Source organism: Strigops habroptila, chromosome 9 (genome assembly GCF_004027225.2).
Source record: "Strigops habroptila isolate Jane chromosome 9, bStrHab1.2.pri, whole genome shotgun sequence".
NCBI classification, from domain to species: Eukaryota; Metazoa; Chordata; class Aves; order Psittaciformes; family Psittacidae; genus Strigops; species Strigops habroptila.
In genome coordinates this window covers 43,437,653-43,457,678 of record NC_044285.2, presented here as the reverse complement: position 1 = coordinate 43,457,678, position 20,026 = coordinate 43,437,653, and the positions used below count along the sequence as shown (strand labels likewise).

The window sequence follows — 20,026 nt, the reverse complement described above, 5'->3', positions numbered from 1 at the left end:
CTGTGTCAGCTTCAGCAAGTTCTGTTTTCTTCTTCACTTTTTTCAAGCAACAACGCCCCTCCAAAGAGCGGCTTCTTCCTGGAAGCTTGGCTGCGATGGCCGTGTTGTGTAATGGAGACCGACTTCCAGCTGTAAACAACGTCATTCATTTAGTTAGACAGGCTTTGCTGCAGTGTTCTTAGGAGCCAAAAGCTGGTTCTCACCTTGGGAGCAGCCAAGTGGCTTGTCCTGGGAGCCCCAGTGGAAGATGGAAATGTGCGCCGCTCACCCCATCCAGCTGCTCACATCTGGGGCTGTGCTGAAGGGTTTGGTGAGTGACTGTCTGGTTTCTGCGTTCTGGGCTCAGCTGGGGCTGCTCCTCTGAGGACATCACTTTGGAGGGGTGTCCCCTGCTAGGATCTCCGTGGCTGCTTCTTATCCTGGGCTGCACCCCCAGAGCGTGAGCAGCAGGTCGAGGGAGGGGATCCTGCCCCTCTGCTGCGCTCTGGGGAGACCCCCCCTGCAGTCCTGACCCAGCTCTGAGGCAACAGCACAAGAGGGATGTGGAGCTGCTGGAGCGGGGCCAGAGGAGGCCACGGAGCTGCTGCGAGGGCTGGAGCAGCTCTGCTCTGGAGCCAGGCTGAGAGAGCTGGGCTGGGGCAGCCTGGAGAAGAGAAGGCTCCTGAAGGGGAGACCTTAGAGCAGCTCCAGTGCCTAAAGGGGCTCCAGGAAACCTGGAGAGGGGCTTTGGGCAAGGGCCTGTAGGGACAGGCCAAGGGGAATGGCTTTAACCTGCCAGAGGGGAGGTTGAGATGAGCTCTGAGGCAGAAGCTCTTCCCTGTGAGGGTGCTGAGGCGCTGGCACAGGGTGCCCAGAGAAGCTGTGGCTGCCCCATCCCTGGCAGTGTTCAAGGCCAGGTTGGACACAGGGGCTTGGAGCAACCTGCTCTAGTGGAAGGTGTCCCTGCCCGGGGCAGGGGGTTGGAGCTGGATGAGCTTTAAGGTCCCTTCAACCCAAACCAGTCTGGGATTCTATGAAGATAATGATCACAGGTACACCCTGTGTCTGCTGCAGTGCCTAGTGGTCCTTTGCCTTTCCAGCTTCATCTTCCTGAGCACCATCACTGCAGTCAGCAGTAGGCAGCATCACTACCACATTGGATGCAGCAGAGACACGGTAAAGACCTGCTCCTTGAGAAAAACAACCATGTGATTTTTCTTTCTAGCTACTTTTTTAATAAGTACCTTCCTGCTCTGGTCCACTCATCTATCAGCATTCAGCTCTTGGGTTGTCTTTTCCCGGCTCAGCTCCTCGTGCTCCATGCAGGGATGTTGGTTGTCTCACCTCAGCCGGTAAGAGGGTTTTCTGGAGAGCATCGTGTGTTTTGGCCAGGGTGGCTCATCCTTCTGGCTTTAATGGAAAGGCTGAGCCACTGCAGCTCTCCTGTTCAAATGTATCCCACCCATTGCATGACCATGACTGTGCTCTGCCTTTTCTTCAGTTCCTGATTTATCTGACATCTGGGATTCATAGCGCAGCGCACCCACTGCAGAAATTGTTTGTAGCTGATGTCAAGAGCCTTGCCTAGTGCTGCAGATTTTGAGGAGCTGTATTGTCTTTACAGGATCAAGGTCTGATACAAGCAGTGTGAGCATCTCCTTTGGGAAGGTCTTGCTGGTCTAATGAGTTAAAAGAGCAAGGTTTGCTTTCTTTAAACTTTCTGATGGGCAGATGTGAGGGGAGCAGAATAGTTCTGTTGATTAAAAGGATAAAATAAGTTGGAATACCCGAGTGTCAGGAATAGTCTGGCTTCCCCAAAGATTTGTCTAGCTGGTGAACTCCCTTTTGTGTGTGCCTCAGCTTTTGTGTTACATAAGAGAAATTCCTGACAAAAAACATTTAAAAATGATGTTTGCAGTAAGTATAGTTCAAAACAGCAAAAGAAGGAAGGTTTTTAAAGGATCTCTGGAAAGAGACCCCTGGGTAGTTCATGGCTGTATAGAACTGGCCAGAGTCCTAGCTCTTCTTAAAAATAAATCACTTTGAGACCCTAAAAGTAAATGTGAAGTATTGCTCCCACATCCTTTAAATGCCAGCTTATATACAAATATATTAGTAATATATTAGTAATAATAAAGCAGAAGTTACACAGGAGGGAGCTCTCTCCCGTAAGCTGTGGGCATCAATGTCTTGACTTCGTAGAATCCCAGCCTGGTTTGTGTTGAAGGGACCTTAAAGCTCCCCCAGTTCCAACCCCTGCCACGGGCAGGGACACCTTCCACTAGAGCCGGTTGCTCCAAGCCCCTGTGTCCAACCTGGCCTTGAACACTGCCAGGGATGGGGCAGCCACAGCTTCTCTGGGAAAAGTCTGTGCCAGCGCCTCAGCACCCTCACAGGGAAGAGCTTCTGCCTCAGAGCTCATCTCAGTCTCCCCTCTGGCAGGTTAAAGCCATTCCCCTTGTCCTGTTCCTACAAGCCCCTGTCCAAAGCCCCTCTCCAGTTTTTTTGTAGCCCTTTTTAGGTATTAAACTTCTATTAAACTTCAGGTATTAGGCTTCTGCTGTTCATCACAGCAACTGGTCTGGGAGAAACGAGCAGGAGAAAATTACCTGTGATGAAGAATTGCTTTTTATGAGAGCTGAGCATGGTTCCTGGTGTGACCTGACTGAGCAGGTCTCCCTGGCTGAAGAGCTGTGCTTTGGCCATAGCAGCGTGAGCAGGATTTAGGCTCTATGCCCACTGTGGGCAAGCCACAAGGTTTGTCTGTCCCTGGGGCCATGGCTCAGAGCTGTGCTGGGGAAGGGAGCTCTGGCCAAGCCCTGCTGACTTCAGCAGGGCCGGGGTGCTGCCGTGCTCCCCCTGTCACGATGCCCACTGCCTTGAATAGCAGCGGGTGCAGCATGTTTCCAAAGTCATTGCTGTGCTTGTTTTCTTTACTACTTTTAGTAACTTGTGAAATGGTTACAGCCAATGATTTGAATAAACAATGTTATGGGGGATAATCTCAGTCTTGGCAGCGCTATTGCCTGGACACAAACATCTCATGAAAGAAATGCTTTGGAAAAGTTTCCTGCATTGCTGGAGGTGGAAAGGGCATCCCTCTTTCGCCCAGGCTGCCTCTGCCCCACTCTAAACTAGTTTAGGCACTAAACTGCTTCAAAAATTGACTTCTTCAGCATGGAAGGTCCACTGAATGGGATCAGATCTCTCTGATACCGTACTCGGATGGGTCCAGGCTGGGTGGCCCTTGTGTTCCACTACAGTGGGAATGAGGAATGCATATAACAGTTTATGGAGTGCTGGGGAACCCAGCTGCGGGCGGGATGCTTTCGGCGACTGTGTGCAAAGGCTCGTCATTGGCACGATGGAAATGTGGCATCAGCGTGACAGACATCACCACTCCCTGAAGAGTGTGAGATCCCAAGCTCCTGCCTCCAGCCCTGTGATCAGGGATTCAGGGCATCCTGCTGTAAACCAGAACCAGAAGGGCCAGAGCCACACTGACCTGTGCTGGGTTATGCATCCCGGGGAACACGTCAATGAGAGGTTCCTTTCCCCCTCTTGCTTTCCCCAAAATGAACAAATCAAGCCCATGAATACAGTCTGCATCTGGAGCCCATGTTGTTTTGATGATTTGGCAGGCTGGTTTAAGCTCAGGAGCTGGCTCTGACAGTCTGCTGGCACAGTTGGAGACATTGCCTGTTCGGAATATTCCATCCCTGACAGCAGCACTTCCTACAAAACCCAAGACCGAGGACCTGGAGTGCAGGAACCCTTTGTATTATATGTAATCTGCACAACTGATTCAAAGCTGCGTCGGAATTGTGTGTGTGTGGTTTTCTGCAGGTGGGTTTTTGTTCTTCCAGTGTTTGTTTTGGTGTTGTTTTTAACCACTTCTGCTGCTCTCTTTAGGTGCATTGGATTGTGGCTAGAATGGTGAATGTGAGTAAATGTAAATGGGAACTTGTAACAGAATTTCTTGCTTCTCTTGAATTGTGAAGAAAGAAATAATGGGGGAAATAGAAGAGGGAGGAAGTTTGCACATTGGGTGCACTGTAAATGGAGCTTGGAGTGAGAACTTGGGAGCAGAGAAGAAATCGGATGCGTTGAGCACTGTCAAGGGTCAGAATGGGAGCAGGATTTGGCAAAGGGCAGCCTGAGGTATGACCCCATCACACCAGGTATGTCTGGCCCTTCTCTTGCCTGTGAAGAGGTACGAACCCCACACAGAGTTTCAAACAGTTTTGGAGGTAGAACAGAATAGAGACAGTACCTGTGAGGATCAAAAATGCATTTGGAAAGAAAAACTTTATATTTAAATCTAAACAATTTGTGCTTCTTATCTTTGCAAAATAAACATCCTCATGCATTGGGCTTCTTCCCCTGCTTACAAAGCGTGCTGGGTGTTTGATGGAGGTTGCAGCAAGATCTTTCACTGGTCACTTGTGTGCAAAGCCACTCACAGCAAGGGCAGGTACTGGGGTTCCCTCAAGCCCTCAGGGCCAGGTACCCCTGGGTGCAAGGCTGTGCTGCTGCTCAAAGAATGGGTGAGGTTGGCTCCAGCCCTGGCTGGTGACAGTGAGCCAGCCCGGGTCAAAGGGACATGCCACTGGAGGGACTTCTGTGGTTAGTTTCTGCCAGGCATGTCCTACAAGAAACCTGGAGAGGGGCTTTGGACAAGGGCCTGTAGGGACAGGCCAAGGGGAATGGCTTTAACCTGCCAGAGGGGGGATTGAGATGAGCTCTGAGGCAGAAGCTCTTCCCTGTGAGGGTGCTGAGGCGCTGGCACAGGGTGCCCAGAGAAGCTGTGGCTGCCCCATCCCTGGCAGTGTTCAAGGCCAGGCTGGACACAGGGGCTTGGAGCAACCTGCTCTAGTGGAAGGTGTCCCTGCCCGTGGCAGGGGTTGGAACTGGAAGAGCTTTAAGGTCCCTTCCAACACAAACCAGTCTGGGATTCTATATACAGCTTTGCCTGGGAAGCACAGCACACGTGTCCCCAGTACACGGGCTGCTGCTCCAGAGATCACACTCAGGGTATCAGGGCAAAATGTTTAAGGATTACAGACAGTCACTTACAGTGCTTGTCCTCCAGGAGCCTCTTTGTTGCTCCTTCCAGGGAGAGGAGGCTGGGGCCGAATGGAGTGTGTAACACAGGGAAGAAGCAGATGTGAAAGCTCAGTGAAACTGATGTGAACCCGCAGCCTTCCCCATCTGCTTCCTCTGGCCGCATGCTACCCCAGCGCAGGCTCAGAGCCAAGCCCCCTCTCTGCCACGTGGATCCATCCCGCTGCTCTCCTTGGCTCAAGCAGCGTGTGTGTCTTTGCAAGGACTTGGGCAGTGACTTTCCTGTCCTGTTAACGGGGGGGACAGGATCAGCCCCCTTCCACAGGCAGTGCTGGTGTGAATGCTGTGTTGTTCCTCTGCTTTCTGCCTCGACGTGTTCACATAATGGTCAGCCCTGCGAGCACTAACAGCCTATTCCACTCTCAATCGTGTTGGCAAGTGCTGGGACTCCATAGAGCACATGGGAGTTCCCTCCTGAATCCTTGCACGGAGGCTGGCACGTGGGCACCATGTGCATCTGAGGGGCAGGAGGGGCTGTATCCTCTTGGCACCAGAGCTGCAGAAGAAAACTGCAGAGCTATTTGTGGGATTTGCCTTTTCCTTGCTGCTGCTGCTGCTCTTTTTTTTTTAGGTTGCCTTGTTCCTCTCTCCTGATTTACTGCATGTGTTCACGTGGCCTTGGAAAGGGGGGTTCTCCCACTGCTCTGCTTCCAAAAGGAAAAGAAGCTGGCAGGCGTTCATCTTGCCGTTCTCGAGTTACGTAGGTTAAAGTGTCCCAGCGGGAAAATGGAAGATATGAGCGAGGAGATTGCTGGTGGTGACACTTGGTAGGAGGAAAGCGGAGGAAAGGAGCACATAACTCTAGAGCTACACCCAGATGAGTGTGAGCTGTGAGAGGTATGTTTTCTATCTGCTCTTAGAATGTAATTCCCATTGATTTGATTCGATTTGTGATAAAATGCCTCATTGTGTCTTAAGTAGTAGTAGGAATGACCAGCTTTGAAGCAGATTCTAAGCCACCAGTTGTTCATATGCAGAGGGGGGAGCATGTTTGTCAATGAAACCTTGTTCTTGGGAAGGTAGCTAAAATTAACTATGGTGCGGTCCCTCTATTAGGAATAAGTGACATACGTAATGCTTTGTGACTAGTTCTGAGCTTCTGTATGTTAAAGTGAGAGTGAAATGGGGCTCCAGACCCTCTCCTGAACCTTTGCTGTCCCCAAACCAAAAGCTTTCCTCTGTTTTAAGACCTGTTTGATAACAGAACGTGGGCTTCTCATCCAGTTTTGGGGACTTGAAATACCGGCACTCTGCAAAAATGTGCATTAATATTCTCCTATTGAGCTGTCATTGTCGAGACAATAGAATTAATCTTATGTCAGTATATTCAAAGTAGCACATTGCATATTTTGCATCAGGCAAATGATAAGCTCGTAACGGTACATTACACTGTTAATAGAGAAAAATGTGTTGGAAATGAGCAGTTGCCTTCTGTTCATTGAGAAATCATTGCCCAACCCTGGTGTCTTGGTCAGAGCTCCTGTTCAGAATTCCTAAATGCCTGGTTCCATTAGGACTCGATTAAAAAGGATTTTTCTATTATGTAAAATAAAATATCTGGAGCTGATATCTTCTTTATTGCCTATAAAGTCTTGAAGTTTGAAATGTGCCTTGCTTGGAGTGCAGACACGAGCTCTTGAACCGGAACACAGACAGGCTCTCCTATTTTGGCTGGTTTATAGCTACATTTCCCCCTCCTGAAACCCAGTCCTGATCTTTCTAAATGAATGGCAAATACTCCTGTTAAATCCAGTACCTGTGAGGACTGAGTGCTTGACTTGTATCTACACGGGAAATATTTCATTTACTCTGATTAAAAGCCGTCACAAGGGGAGGAGATGCAGGTTTGCTTTGAGAAGGGCTATGACAGTAACTGGTATTTAGCAAAGACCCTTCAGTGTCTGCGTAGCCAGCCTGTGAACTAAAACAAGGTCAAAGCTTCCTTTCCTATAGCCCTGTTAAAAGGCTGTGAGCTCCTGGGGGACCCTCAGGTGTGAAGTACCTGATCCCCACTGGTAAGTGCTGCCTTTCCACATCATTTTAACTGTGCAGAGTGCTGGAAATAGTATAAGAAAGCTGAGAAAAGGATCCCAAGGACCTTTGGTCGCTGAAGTGTCTCCAGCTCCTGAGTCAAGAATCTTGCTGCTCTGCTGGCCACAGAAAGCGCCATCTGTAATCACAGATAAACCCCAGCTGCTTGCTTCTCTGCCAGGCTAATCACAAAGTGCTGTGACCTCCCTAGGGCTGATTGTGTGCTGTCAGTGGGGCAGAGGAGAGGGCTCCAGCAGGGTTGCCTGGGATGTCAGCAGCATTTCCAATGGGTTTTGTTTTATTGTGACTGTGTGATTCCAGAGCTAAGCTGGCTGCGTGTCTAACACATGGTTTGTGATCTGCAGGTGAGCAATGTGATAGAACAGTGCTGCTAGTGCATGAATTGCCTGCAGAAACTCCCTTTCCACCAGCACCAACATGCAGAGCAACTACTCCCTGGTCGTCACCCCCAGAGAAAGTCTCCAAGTGCTCTACACAGCCCTGACAAACACATCGGCTGCGTTGCGTTCACCCCCTCCCTGCCCACTTACCTCTTCACATTATCAGTTTTCACTCATTCCAGTGCTTTTCTCCGTGGTTTTGGTTTTGGGGTTGGTTGGCAACAGCGTGGTGGTTGTGGTGCTTTGTCGTCACAGTGGCCCCAAAACAGTCGCCAACATCTACATTTTCAACCTGGCCGTGGCGGACCTGCTGTGCCTCGCCACCCTTCCCTTCTGGGCTACCTACTATGCACAGGGCTACAACTGGCTCTTTGGGTCTTTCATGTGCAAGATCTCCAGTTCTGTCCTGTGCTTGAACATGTTTGCAAGTATATTTTTCATCACCTGCATGAGCGTGGACCGGTACCATGCTATTGTCCACCCTATTCACTCCCAAAGGAGAACTCTGCACAAAGCTTATTTCACAGCACTGGTTGTGTGGGGCCTTGCCTGTTTGTCCTCCCTCCCAACCTTTTATTTCCGTGACACTCACTCCATTGAAAGCTTGGGGGTCAACGCTTGCATTATGGCCTTTCCTCAGGAGAACTATGCAAAATGGTCTGTGGCAACAGCCTTCCTGAAAAATGCCCTGGGCTTCTTCATCCCCTTGATGGTGATCACCACGTGCTACATGCGGATCAGGAAGCACTTGCTCAAAGCACAGGAGTTTGGGAAAAACAAGCAGAAGAGGGACAAAGTCCTCAAGCTGGTGGCTGCTGTTGTCGTGGCCTTCTTGATTTCCTGGCTCCCGTTCCACATTTTGACGTTTCTGGATGCCTTGGCTCACATGAACATCATCATCAGCTGCGCGGTAACAGGGCTCATCGACACAGCGCTGCCATTTGGCATCTGCATGGCCTTTGCCAACAGCTGCATCAACCCGTTGCTGTACTGCTTCATCGGGAACCAGTTCCAGGAGAAGCTCCACCGCTTGTTTAAGCGACAAGTGTATCAGTTCAACAGCCATCGGGAGAGCTCTTCCTTGAGGAAAGGGAGCTGCTTCAGAGATGCTGAGACCCCTGTGGGCAAGGAAGGGGAGCCCGAATCCTTGCTGTAGGCACTGGGGCATGATGTGGGCGATGTTGGTGACACTCCTCTCTCCTAGTCCTCTTGTTTTGTGCCCATTCATATACCAGCAGCTTGAAGATGAATCTCTTTTTCTCACATGTAGAGATTTATTCTTCCTTCCTTTCCACAAGAAGCACTCCACAGAGGGAAGATTCTGGCGAATAAATGGTGCTTCAAATGTCAGCTTGTGCATGGCTGAGATCAGGCAAGGGTTTAGTGCAACACCAAATGACAAAACACACCAAAGGACCATTGCACAATAGCTACAATTGTGTAGGTGCTGAGTATTATACCCTAAGCTGGTTTTCTAAAAGAGATTCTCACTAGAGAATGTGTAAATAAAGCAGTGCAGATACTTCTCTACCTATCTGTAAGAAAATATTGTGACCTCTATTTTATATGTATATATATCATTTTTTTAAATATATGGCTAGAGATGTTGTATGTAAAATTCATCAAAGATACCTCCTGCTTGCTTAGGCCTGGGGTCATGAGGACATGGTTCTGCAACCTGCTGGAGGCAGGAGAGTATTCCTGGGGGGAAAGTACAGCCACTTGCATGTCTTTATACCTTTCTCCCAGCAGGTGACAGGTTCTCAGGCCAGATGGTTTTGTGGTTTGATCCAGCGTGGTCACTTTTGACAGCGATACCCTGATGTGCGATGTCCCACTGCCACGTGGGCATGCTGAGTCCCACACGCTGCCCAGCAGCCTCTGGGGAAGGGACTTGCTGGTTGTCTGGGCTTCTTGGGTTTCAGACATCAATTACTACTGTAACTCTGGGGTACTGTGTACAGAAACCCTGATGACTCTGTCTTGACACCCAGAAGCAAAACCATGGTGTGACTCCCAAGGCTTACCCACAGCTCAGCGTGGGAGTTAACTCCTTTGTAAGTAAAAGTGGGGGAAAAAGTATTGGGCAAAACCTGGTTCTGTTTTGAAGTCACTTTTGATGAGTATTTGAAATTTTCTTTTTGCTGGAGATCCTTCAGAAAGCATCATGTTTGATAGGCTCAGTTTGAAAGAGCCCCTTGCGCAATGGCCAGCAGGTTGTCCCCAGGCTGGGTGACTGAAAGATCTTCAGCTTCAAGGAATTGTCTCTGACAAGTTACCCTTGGGGCTGCAGTAGCAGTTTTGGGTCCATGGGTCAGAAATTATAACTGCAGGTTGGGAAACCAGCAGTTCTGGCCTCCTTGGAAGTGCCAACACTGGCTGGTGCCTGGGAGCCACGGGAACCTGGTGCAGGAGCCATCCGTCACTGTGAGGGTGGAGGTAAGTTTCTTCCCTGTTGCCTGTGAAAATGGGATGATGCAAGAAATGTGTCAGTCTCAGAGTGATGTGAGATGAAAAGTTTGTGCAGAACTTGGCAAAATGGGGCCTGACCACAAATAATCCCCGATCCCCGCCCTCATCTGGGGTATTCTGTAGCAGGGTATGTAACTGGAGAGATGATTGTCCCAGAAAGTGGAAGAGCCATTAATGCCTCTCCCATGGAATGTTTATGTTGAAAATGTTACGAGGAGCTAATAGTGTCTGGGGCGTTGGATGTGTCTGGAAGGACAAACTGCTAATTGCTTAGCAATGAGCACAGCAATGCAGTCATGCTCCAGCAGAACAAACCATCCCAGCAAGAAAATCACCTGGTGTGCAAAGTGCCAGCCTTGGAGCAGTAATGAGGGGTTGTGGAGGCTTTGCTGCAAGGCAGATCAGTGATGAACACACAGGGCTTGGAACTAGATGATCTTAAAGTCTTTTCCAACCCTAACTATTCTATGATTAACTGGTATCTTTGTAGTCTTGAAAACAAAAGCTGAACTGCTCCCTCTGCCCCGGTTGTACCCGGGCTTCAGCTGTACCCACCCTCAGTGTAAGCAGGGACTGTGCATTTTCTGCACATCAGCGTGGACCTGCTCAAAAAGATCTGTTTTTAACAAGGATTGTGTATTCTGCCTGGTGTGCAGAGAGAGGGAAATACTGCAGGAATCTGAAATCCAGCCCCGGCTGCATTTACAATTCTGAGAGGCTAGAGATAAAAGTCTTCCAATACCTAAAGGAGCTACAAGAAACCTGGAGAGGGGCTTTGGACAAGGGCCTGTAGGGACAGGCCAAGGGGAATGGCTTTAACCTGCCAGAGGGGAGATTGAGATGAGCTCTGAGGCAGAAGCTCTTCCCTGTGACGGTGCTGAGGCGCTGGCACAGGGTGCCCAGAGAAGCTGTGGCTGCCCCATCCCTGGCAGTGTTCAAGGCCAGGTTGGACACAGGGGCTTGGAGCAACCTGCTCTAGTGGAAGGTGTCCCTGCCCGTGGCAGGGGTTGGAACTGGATGAGCTTTAAGGTCCCTCCAACACAAACTAGCCTGGGATTCTGTGGTTCTATGAAAATGAGGATGAAGCTTTCCCGAGGAGCGACCAGCGCTGTAGCATCTCCCAGTGCTGTGGCTGCAGGGCAGGGATTAGTGAGCACTCGCCACGGCTGCAGCAGCTGCTGCACTTGTGTTGCCCTCCTAGAAACAGGGAAACAAAAAAAGAACATTCAGTGGGAGGCAAATTCCTTCTTTCGAAATGCAAGTTCAAAAGAAGCCTCCCCCGAAGGTCACGTTCTGCAAGAGGGACAAACCAGGTGACCCCGGGAGCCGCAGTGTGACATTTCTGTTTGCCAGATCTGCCTTGTACCTCTCGTAGGTCACGAATTTGAGTAGTGCTGTTGAAGAAACATCCAAAAACCTGCTTGGAGAGGAACCCGAGATGGAGGAGGTGCCAGAGCAAGGGGTTTGCTTTATTTTTAGAGCAAATCGGGTAATGGTGAGCTCTGTGAATTCCGTCTGCCATGCCAGAGCTTCTCATGGGAATATTCAGGGATTTTTAATGGAAAAGGTGAGGGGTTTCTGCAGTTTCGGTGTGTGATGTTTATTTTTTTCACGACTCTCAGCAAAAGAATCACAGATTCACAGCCTGGTTTATATTTAAGGGACCTCAAAGCTCATCCAGTTCCAACCCCCTGCCACGGGCAGGGACACCTTCCACTAGAGCAGGTTGCTCCAAGCCCCTGTGTCCAACCTGGCCTTGAACACTGCCAGGGATGGGGCAGCCACAGCTTCTCTGGGAAAAGTCTGTGCCAGTGCCTCAGCACCCTCACAGGGAAGAGCTTCTGCCTCAGAGCTCATCTCAGTCTCCCCTCTGGCAGGTTAAAGCCATTCCCCTTGGCCTGTCCCTCCAGGCCCTTGTCCAAAGCCCCTCTCCAGGTTTCCTGGAGCCCCTTTAGGCACTGGAGCTGCTCTAAGGTGTCCCCTTCAGGAGCCTTCTCTTCTCCAGGCTGCCCCAGCCCAGCTCTCTCAGCCTGGCTCCAGAGCAGAGCTGCTCCAGCCCTCGCAGCAGCTCCATGGCCTCCTCTGGACTCGCTCCAGCAGCTCCTGGAGCACTTCTAGGCCTGTCAGTGGGTTTTTCTCCAAAGAGGGATGGAAGAGATGGTTTCCTACAAGGATCAGTAGGTCTCTGTCATATTTGCACAGCAAATCCTGCTTGCTGCTTCCTTTTCTATCTCTTAAGCTGGTCACTCAGCTTAAACGAATTGTGGGAAGAATCTCAGTCCAAACTGAGCATCCCGCATGTGTCCCTGAGCTGACTTGAACACATAACTTCAATGTATGGAGCAAAGAAAGTCAGTGGTATTTATTAGCATGAGCTAGTGCTGGATGGTGAGCTAAAGGCTTTGTTTGTGTAAGACATACAGTGAGAAGTGTTTGGTACAGCATGTTCTCCCCGAGAAGTCAGCACAGCCCAAGCCTGTTCTGGCACCACCTCAGCACACTTGCCCTGTTCCTCAGGCCAGATTTTGGGCAGGAATATCGTCTTGCCACCCTGCAGCCACCTGCCCCGGTGTGGCTGCCCTTCACCACACATCCCCTTGTCGCAGGTGAGGTGCCATGCACAAGGGAACCGCTCACATTTCCTCCTGAAAATGAGGACTTCTGGATGCTGCCTTGAAGCGGTGCTGGCGGGAGTGCAGGAAACCTGATGTGTGGGGATCGAGGTGGTCTGGCAGCTCTCCCTGCGTGCTGGCAGCTTGCTGCTCTCATCCCACATCTCCTTCCCTTGCAGGAAAATCACTGCTGGTGTTGGGCAGGGCTGCTCCATTCAGCAGGATCCTGGGATGTGCCTTCCTCACATCTGCCGGTTGCAGGATTCCCCTAGTGCAACAGAGAGGGGATTGTTGCTGTGGGTCATGTGCTTTGGTGGGAAGGGTTTGGGAGTCTCCTGTGGCTTTGAATTACCAGGTATCTGTCTACAGAAGGAGCCTGGGGCTGCTGTCTTCAGCATCACACATCCTCTGGCCTGGGTACAACGGTCAGCCTTGCTGTTTGGCAGAGCATCCACAGTGGTAGCAGGCTGAGAGGCAATGCTCCCCCCGTTTGATGGACTTCATTAGAATCAGAACAGGAAAGAAAAAAACCCAAACCTGACAAAAAACCTGAGTCGAAGTTGAGATTTGTTTATGGAAAACAGCAGATTTGTGTGTGTAAAGTGAAATGCCTAATGCTGTGGGATACTCAGCTGCCAGAAGCAAACCTATGTGCATTCACCTCACCTCGTGAGGTGTGAGACCTTCTCCCACACCGGGACTTCTACATCTATAACCATTGCTTTGCAGTGTTGAGGTGCTCTCATCTTTGCTGCTGTGGGGAAGCAGGGCTGGGGGGTGCTGGGCCCATGTTTTAATGGGGGCACTGTGAACAATAAGGATGGGAACCAGGGGAGCTTACGCCTTTTCTGCAGGAGAAGCACAGAGGCACCTCCACACAGCACCTTGGTAATCCACAGGACACCTATCCATCCATCATCCATCCATCCATCCATCCATCCATCATCCATCCATCCATCATCCATCCATCCATCCATCCATCCATCATCCATCCATCCATCCATCCATCCATGCATGCATCTGTCTGTCCATCCCTCCCTCTCTTTCTCCCTCTCTGTGCCCAACCTGTAGCCCTGCCCACTTCAGATATCAGCCCTTACATCTGTCAAAGACCATAGATGGCGGTGTAATTCCTTCAGTTTCCAAAACCAGCTTTTCCAGCTTTGCTGTCTGCCACTGGGAGTGATGTGGGGCAAGAAGCCAGCAGACAATTGCACAGGCCAGGCTAAAATGTTTCTGGACCTTAGCCTTGGACTGGAGAGCCCTGGGACAGGAGCAAGCCAGCATCTCTCATTGCCTCTTTCAAATGTTTACTTCTCATATCCTCTTCAGCTGAGACAGGATCTGGATTTAACACTATAAGCTCTGGACAGAACTTTGTTAATCTCCAAAACATTTCACAGGGACAAAGCAGAGTAATATGGAAGTGGATGAGGGTCACAACATTAATTTCCCTGCTGTGAGATACATCCGAACTTATCCCCTCTCCCCCATGACAACGAGTAGCTCTTAGCTGAAGTGAACACAAGTTCGTGAAGCTCCACTCCACACCACAAGCAGTCACAGGAAGCCTGGATCCAGGGGGAGTTTGGGATTTAAGAACTGTAAATTTAAATATTGTATTGTTTTTACAGCAAATAAGACAATCAGCAATACCCAACACAATGAACTGCAACAGGGCAAACGTGGCTGATCCAACAGAGCTGCCAAGTGAACACGACAGACAGCTAAAATGAACCGCAGGACAAGGCTGTCCCTAGGAATCAGAGTCACCTTGTGACATGTAAGAAACCTTTCTAGTAGGACAGAAAATGGTATAACCCTTAAATGCATTTAGACAGAGATTTAATGTGTATGAAAAATACCGTTACCATTGAATGATGTGTGAGAGATCTTGCAGAGACTTAATGCAATGAAATGGAAAGATATCACATCCATATGATATATCCATAAGGAAACAGAACCAGAATGCTATTATTGCTGTTCAAACTTTGATTTAAGAGTGTCTTCAGCATTCCCTAGGGGTGCCTCTGAGGTTGTGCGCTGAAGCTGTCTGCTCACACATAATGCAGCTCATTCATCATGGAGGGAAGTCCATGCGCATAAAGGTGTTTTGCTGTGCTGGAAGCGAGGGGCTGGACTCTGAAATAACTTGGTGTGCTCTAAGCGTGTGCCCTGGTCCTTTGCTGCAGGATGGCGTGTGAGCCCTGCCCCAGGCACTTTGTGTGCCCTGCTAGCCGGGATGCTGTGCCAGACACAACACACACCCTCCTCCAAACAGCACAGCAAAACATCTGCGCTAAGCACTGGGACAGCATCCAAACATGTAGCTCTTTCGCAAGGACAGGAAGGTGAATATTCTCGATACAGCATGTGCTAGGCAGGCAGCTGTGTCAGGGCAGAGAGCAAAATATGTCCCTGGAGGAAACGAAGCACTTCGTCTGCAGTCTTAAAGTTGTTGCTTTCCAAAATCTTTGATGAAATGATGCTTACGTGGTGTGTGACACTTTAGGGTCTTCACTTGCAGGGGGAGATGGTAGGTTTCCTTTGTGGATTGGGAGCTGCATCACTATGTATTGTTTGACCTGCTCCAGGAGTGTTTTAAGGAGTTTCACACACAATGAAATAGATCTCACTACTCTCGTGCTGCTAATGTCTTACCCTGCAAACACCTCTGACGGCACCCAAACTCCTTCCAAAGTGAGTTCAGAGCAATCTGGCTCTCTATACAAATCTCTCCTGTTGCGAACTTCAGGGATTTAGAGCATCATGAACCCTTTTCTATCATAACATCCTTGGTTTACTGTATTAACCATGTCCTTTTAGATGCATATAGCGTGCAGAATTTGTTCTTCAAAGTGCTTGTGGTTCTCTGGAAGAGGATTCCTCCATTCGGTATGCATAAGTATGTCTGACAAAGATCTACTTCAGAATGTCCTCTCAGACCCAGATAGACTTTGTAATGTAACCAACATGTTTAACAGTAAAAATATTTGGTTTTCTTTCAAATCTGTGGTGATGGACTTCTGCAGTATGGAACACATGGGCTTTTATTAGGGCAATGATACAACCCAAGGGAGTGGTTTTCGAGGACAAGTCTAGGAAAACCAGGCTTTGGAGTATGAAAGTCAATGCGCTGTATTAACTGGGGAGAGCCTCATGGATGTCCCTGGCTCTCAACCTGAAATCTGGCAGTCTTTCATCTGATTTGATTTTGATCTTCATCCCCTGCAAGATAAAGGGGATGAAGTAGACTCCTACTACTTGCAGGAGTACAAAGAGATCTTTCTTTCACCCACTGGAACACCCCAAAAAAGAAATTACACGCAAGAGTCAGGAATGTTTATTTCTTCAGCTCTGAGTCCATCATGGGTCTGAACTATGAGACAACCAGATGCTTTTCTAGCTACTGGCTACTTTTGTGCTGAGATTTCATACTTTGCAGTAACTTTCTCTAGGATGAGCTGGAAACACAAACAGGTAATGAAAACAGATAGGAAAGGTTTTGAGGTTGGCCTACCCTGCAGCTAATGCAGGTGCAAGAGTGCCCAGAGCAGACTTTATGCTGAAGGCAGGAGCAGATTTCATTCATATTCAAGCTGGGTGGGAAATGATACTGTTGTGGATTGCTAAGACAGCACTTGGGTTAAGCAAGACTCTCCTGAGGCATACCATTGGGAAAGAAACTCTGCCATCTGAAAACCATCCGAGGTTCATGCGGAACAAACAGGGTGGGTTCAGCATGAGGGGCTGTTGAAACTCTGAACAATGACTGAGGAATGCTCAAAGGTCTTCCTTGGGTCGCAGAGCAGGTGAAAGCACTGCGGGCTTGTTCTGGTGTGTTGGGACACTGGTTACACGTGGGCCTGTGAGCCAAGGTGGATGTGGTTGGAGACACGTGAAGAATTGGGAGGTTGTGCCCAGAGCTCCCTCCTGCTGTAGATCTAGATCCTGTCATGAATCTTTGCTGTGCTTATGTTGCCATCTGTGCCTGTCCTATCACCTTTTGTCGTAACATTACTGCAGGAAGGCATGTTAAACCAGCTGAAAATAAAAGAGTAAATTCATTTAACGTCCTTCCTGAACAGCTCATAATAGCGTGGTGCTGGCAGTTAACATCTACTGCTGTTGTACAGAGCATTTCCTTTGCCCTTGTCCCCCTTGTGTCTCCAAGCTCTTTATAGACCCAGTATTTATCTCCCCAGGGAAGTGGTGGATTCCCCAGTGTTGGACACTTTTAAGTGTCCATTCAGCTGGACAGGGCACTGGGACATCTTGTCTAGACTGTGCTTTTGGCAAGAAAGGTTGGACCAGATGCTCCTTGAAGCCCCTTCCAACCTGGTACTCTATAATACTATGATTTAATGACAGCACAGAGAGGAAACCTGTCTTCACTGGGGTCTTAAACACTGGCTCAAGAAGAAAAATACTCCAAAGAAGTAGTAGAGATAAGTCAGAGGTACAGCAGCACAGCTGGGCGAAGGGACAGCTATGTGTTCTCCTTCATGCAGTGATCAAAAGAAGACACTAAATACTTTCCTTTTCATGGAGGTGTCCATATTCCTCCCCAGAGAAGCAGCCCATTGTGAACCACCCTTGTGCTGTGGCTCTGCAGGTTTCAGTCTTCATTCTCTGCCTGGCATGAACCATTTACCTGCACTGTAAACAAATTAATCCTATTTCTACTGATGGAGGAAGTTGCTGTTCAGCCATACCATGGCAAAACATCCTTTATTTCCTCATCTGAGCTCACAGAACTGCACATATGGCTCTAAAGGCTGAATGCGCTTGCATTTGTTTAGTACAAATCTTACCCTGCAGAAGGATGAGGATTTTGCAATGTAGTGATTGTGCTTTCTGTGGTTGGGAAATGCTGAAAGGCAGATTAAGAACCCCTGTCCTGAAGCCATTGTGCCAGAGGCTGCAGGCAATGCCTCATTTCCTCCTTAGCCTCTTCAGGACTGCTAAATGCTCCAATTAAAATCTTATGTGCTGGTCTCTGTGTTAGAAACCTCACTCCCATTAGGGTTTTTATATCCATAAAAGTCTCTTAAACGCTCCATGGTCAGGCACAGCTTTCTGCTTTTGCACTTGGTAGCAAGAGGACACACTACTCAGGTGTATGCACTCCATTCAGAGGGTGAGGTGAGGCTCTGATTGCTGTTTGGATCTCACCTGGGAAAACCTAAGCAGAGCAGAGAAAAGGAACTATTCAATCTTCACCTCCCCTTCCTTTCTGTGTGCTCTGGTAGCTGTAAGTTGGGTGAAGGGATGTCGTGGGTTGTTGGTGGTTTTTTTAGTAATAAAATACTGTGCATCCCTCCTGGGAAGCTGCTGTGTGGATAACACACTGTTCAGGGCTCAGGCTGCAAGCCAAGTTACGGATATTCAGTTCCATACTCTGAGTTACAGAGAGTGCGTTCCAGTTAGGAAACAACGAGCTGTTTTGTAATGTTCGTTTTCAACCCCTCCTGAGCAATGTTCTGTAGATCTTACTTACTTTTGGTTAAGTCCTCAGGCGATACAAGAAGTCAGACCTTCTCTGGAAGGAGAAAGAGGCCACCTAGTGCCCAATTACAGGCTGCTGTAGGAAACCGTCTGCTTGGAAGGTATGAAACCAGAATTTCAGTGTACTAGTAATACTATTTGTGTTTGTTTGGCTGGGGTTTTTTTAAGGCAAGTTAGACAGTGAAAATCCCATTGCAATCAGCCATGCTTTAAACAGTTCAGCATGTCTTTTTTATGAGTAGATCTACTGCTTATCATTTAAAAAAGAGTGATATTTGGCAGTCTTGAAGTTATTCTTTCTGCATGGACTTGTAAGGGAGCTTAGAGCTATTTGTATATTTGGAGGAGGGTTTGAACTTCTAGGTTTTTGACCTAATGTCCCTTTGTTGGCCTCTGGAGATACTTGGCTTCTCATGCACTATCTGCACAAGGAAATTGGGCTCCTAGCTGGCTGTGCTGAATCTCACTTAGGTGACTAACGTAGATGACACACATAGCTCCCCAAGGCATGTATCGAGCATCTCTGTGAAATGTTGGTCTTGCAAGGTTTAGGTGTTCAGCCAGGCTTCCAGTGGCACCCTTGCTTTTGAAGGGAATCTACTGCATAGAGAGTGCAGGCTCACCTGGGTATATTGAACTGCTGTAGGGAAATGCCTGTATCCATCTGGAATGAGTCTATCTGTATATAACATGAAACAGTTTCCCTGGGAGAAAAAAAAAACACTTTTCCATGTCCCGCTTTGGGCCATGGTAGTGTCCAAAAAGACAGCTGAAACAATTAAAGTTCTTCAATTTTAGATTCATCCTATTTTGGTGCTTTGTTTCTCTTGTTAGTCCCTTGCAGCCGGAACCTCCTCAAAGCTTAGTATTTGAGAATTTAGTGTAAATTGGTTCCCAAAATAATTTTTTCTGTGCATTTGTGCCCATTGCACTGTATTCAAGCAGTATCATAAAAATACTTCCTACACATGTTCACTGTGCACTTGATTTTAGTGTCTGCAAGCATGGGGAATGCTAGCGTGGGACTTCACAAGTCATTGTATGTTTCCATATCATGGTCCCCGGCAGCATGGAATTCCAGTAAAGTCAGATTGATATTTATACAGCTATACTAAGAGTGTACAGGACTTCTCAAAAAAAATTCTGCATAGAAGTCAAGTGTAACCAGAAGGGAATCTTCCACCTAAGAGTACACATCGATGGAATCAGCTTTGTTGTGGGTTCGAGACATTTTGCTGCAGGCATAAATGGTGTTTTTCCAGATTAGATGGGAAAAGCAAAAATAATAATAATAGTTTTTCAAAGTTGCATAACTTCTGTGCGAAAAGACAAAACACCATTTCGAGGACTCGTTGTGACAAACTCCACAGGTATGTGTATTGCTTTATACCTAAATGAAATATTCCATATGCTTCATGTGGCAATCCCATCCCTTCTGCACATGGCAGTAGAAGTTCTAAGTCAGTCTGGCACTTCTGTGGGTATTAAATTAATACCAGAGCAAAGCAGTTTGTTTTCTATTTGCTGGGATCTAACTTAGTCATAACAGGAACAGAAGTCCTCAGTGCCTGGAGTAATGTCTTCCAGTTATTTGGCTCACATCAAGTGTATCCCAGGTGTGCTGTTAGCTATGTCCTATTCACAAACAGGACAGGGCACACAGGCCTGTCCTGTGAGCTGAGGTTTTTCTCTGTGCCTGTCTAATATCTGAAATTCCAAAATTTCAATACAGGAGGGATGTTTATAATTGACTACTCTTATCTCCTTCACGGAGCCTGGTGAATTCAATCTTGCTTCAGCCAGGGCTTGTGGTTGAATGTATTTAGTGGTTTTCTACCTCTTTGGATAGATGAATCCTGGAAAAGAGTCCTATGAAAGTGCAAGCCCAAGAGAGTACTA

General features: G+C 48.3%; 1 protein-coding gene across 1 annotated transcript; it reads left to right on the top strand.

Moving 5' to 3' along the window:
* The first annotated feature begins 139 nt into the window (after window positions 1-139).
* AGTR2 (angiotensin II receptor type 2) lies at window positions 140-9,081 on the top strand. Its single transcript, XM_030498409.1, has 4 exons — window positions 140-310; window positions 3,621-3,825; window positions 5,675-5,940; window positions 7,500-9,081. Exon 4 carries the CDS (start codon window positions 7,573-7,575, stop codon window positions 8,689-8,691), a length of 1,119 nt encoding a protein of 372 aa, XP_030354269.1. The 5' UTR covers window positions 140-310; window positions 3,621-3,825; window positions 5,675-5,940; window positions 7,500-7,572; the 3' UTR covers window positions 8,692-9,081.
* Window positions 9,082-20,026: the final 10,945 nt, after the last annotated feature.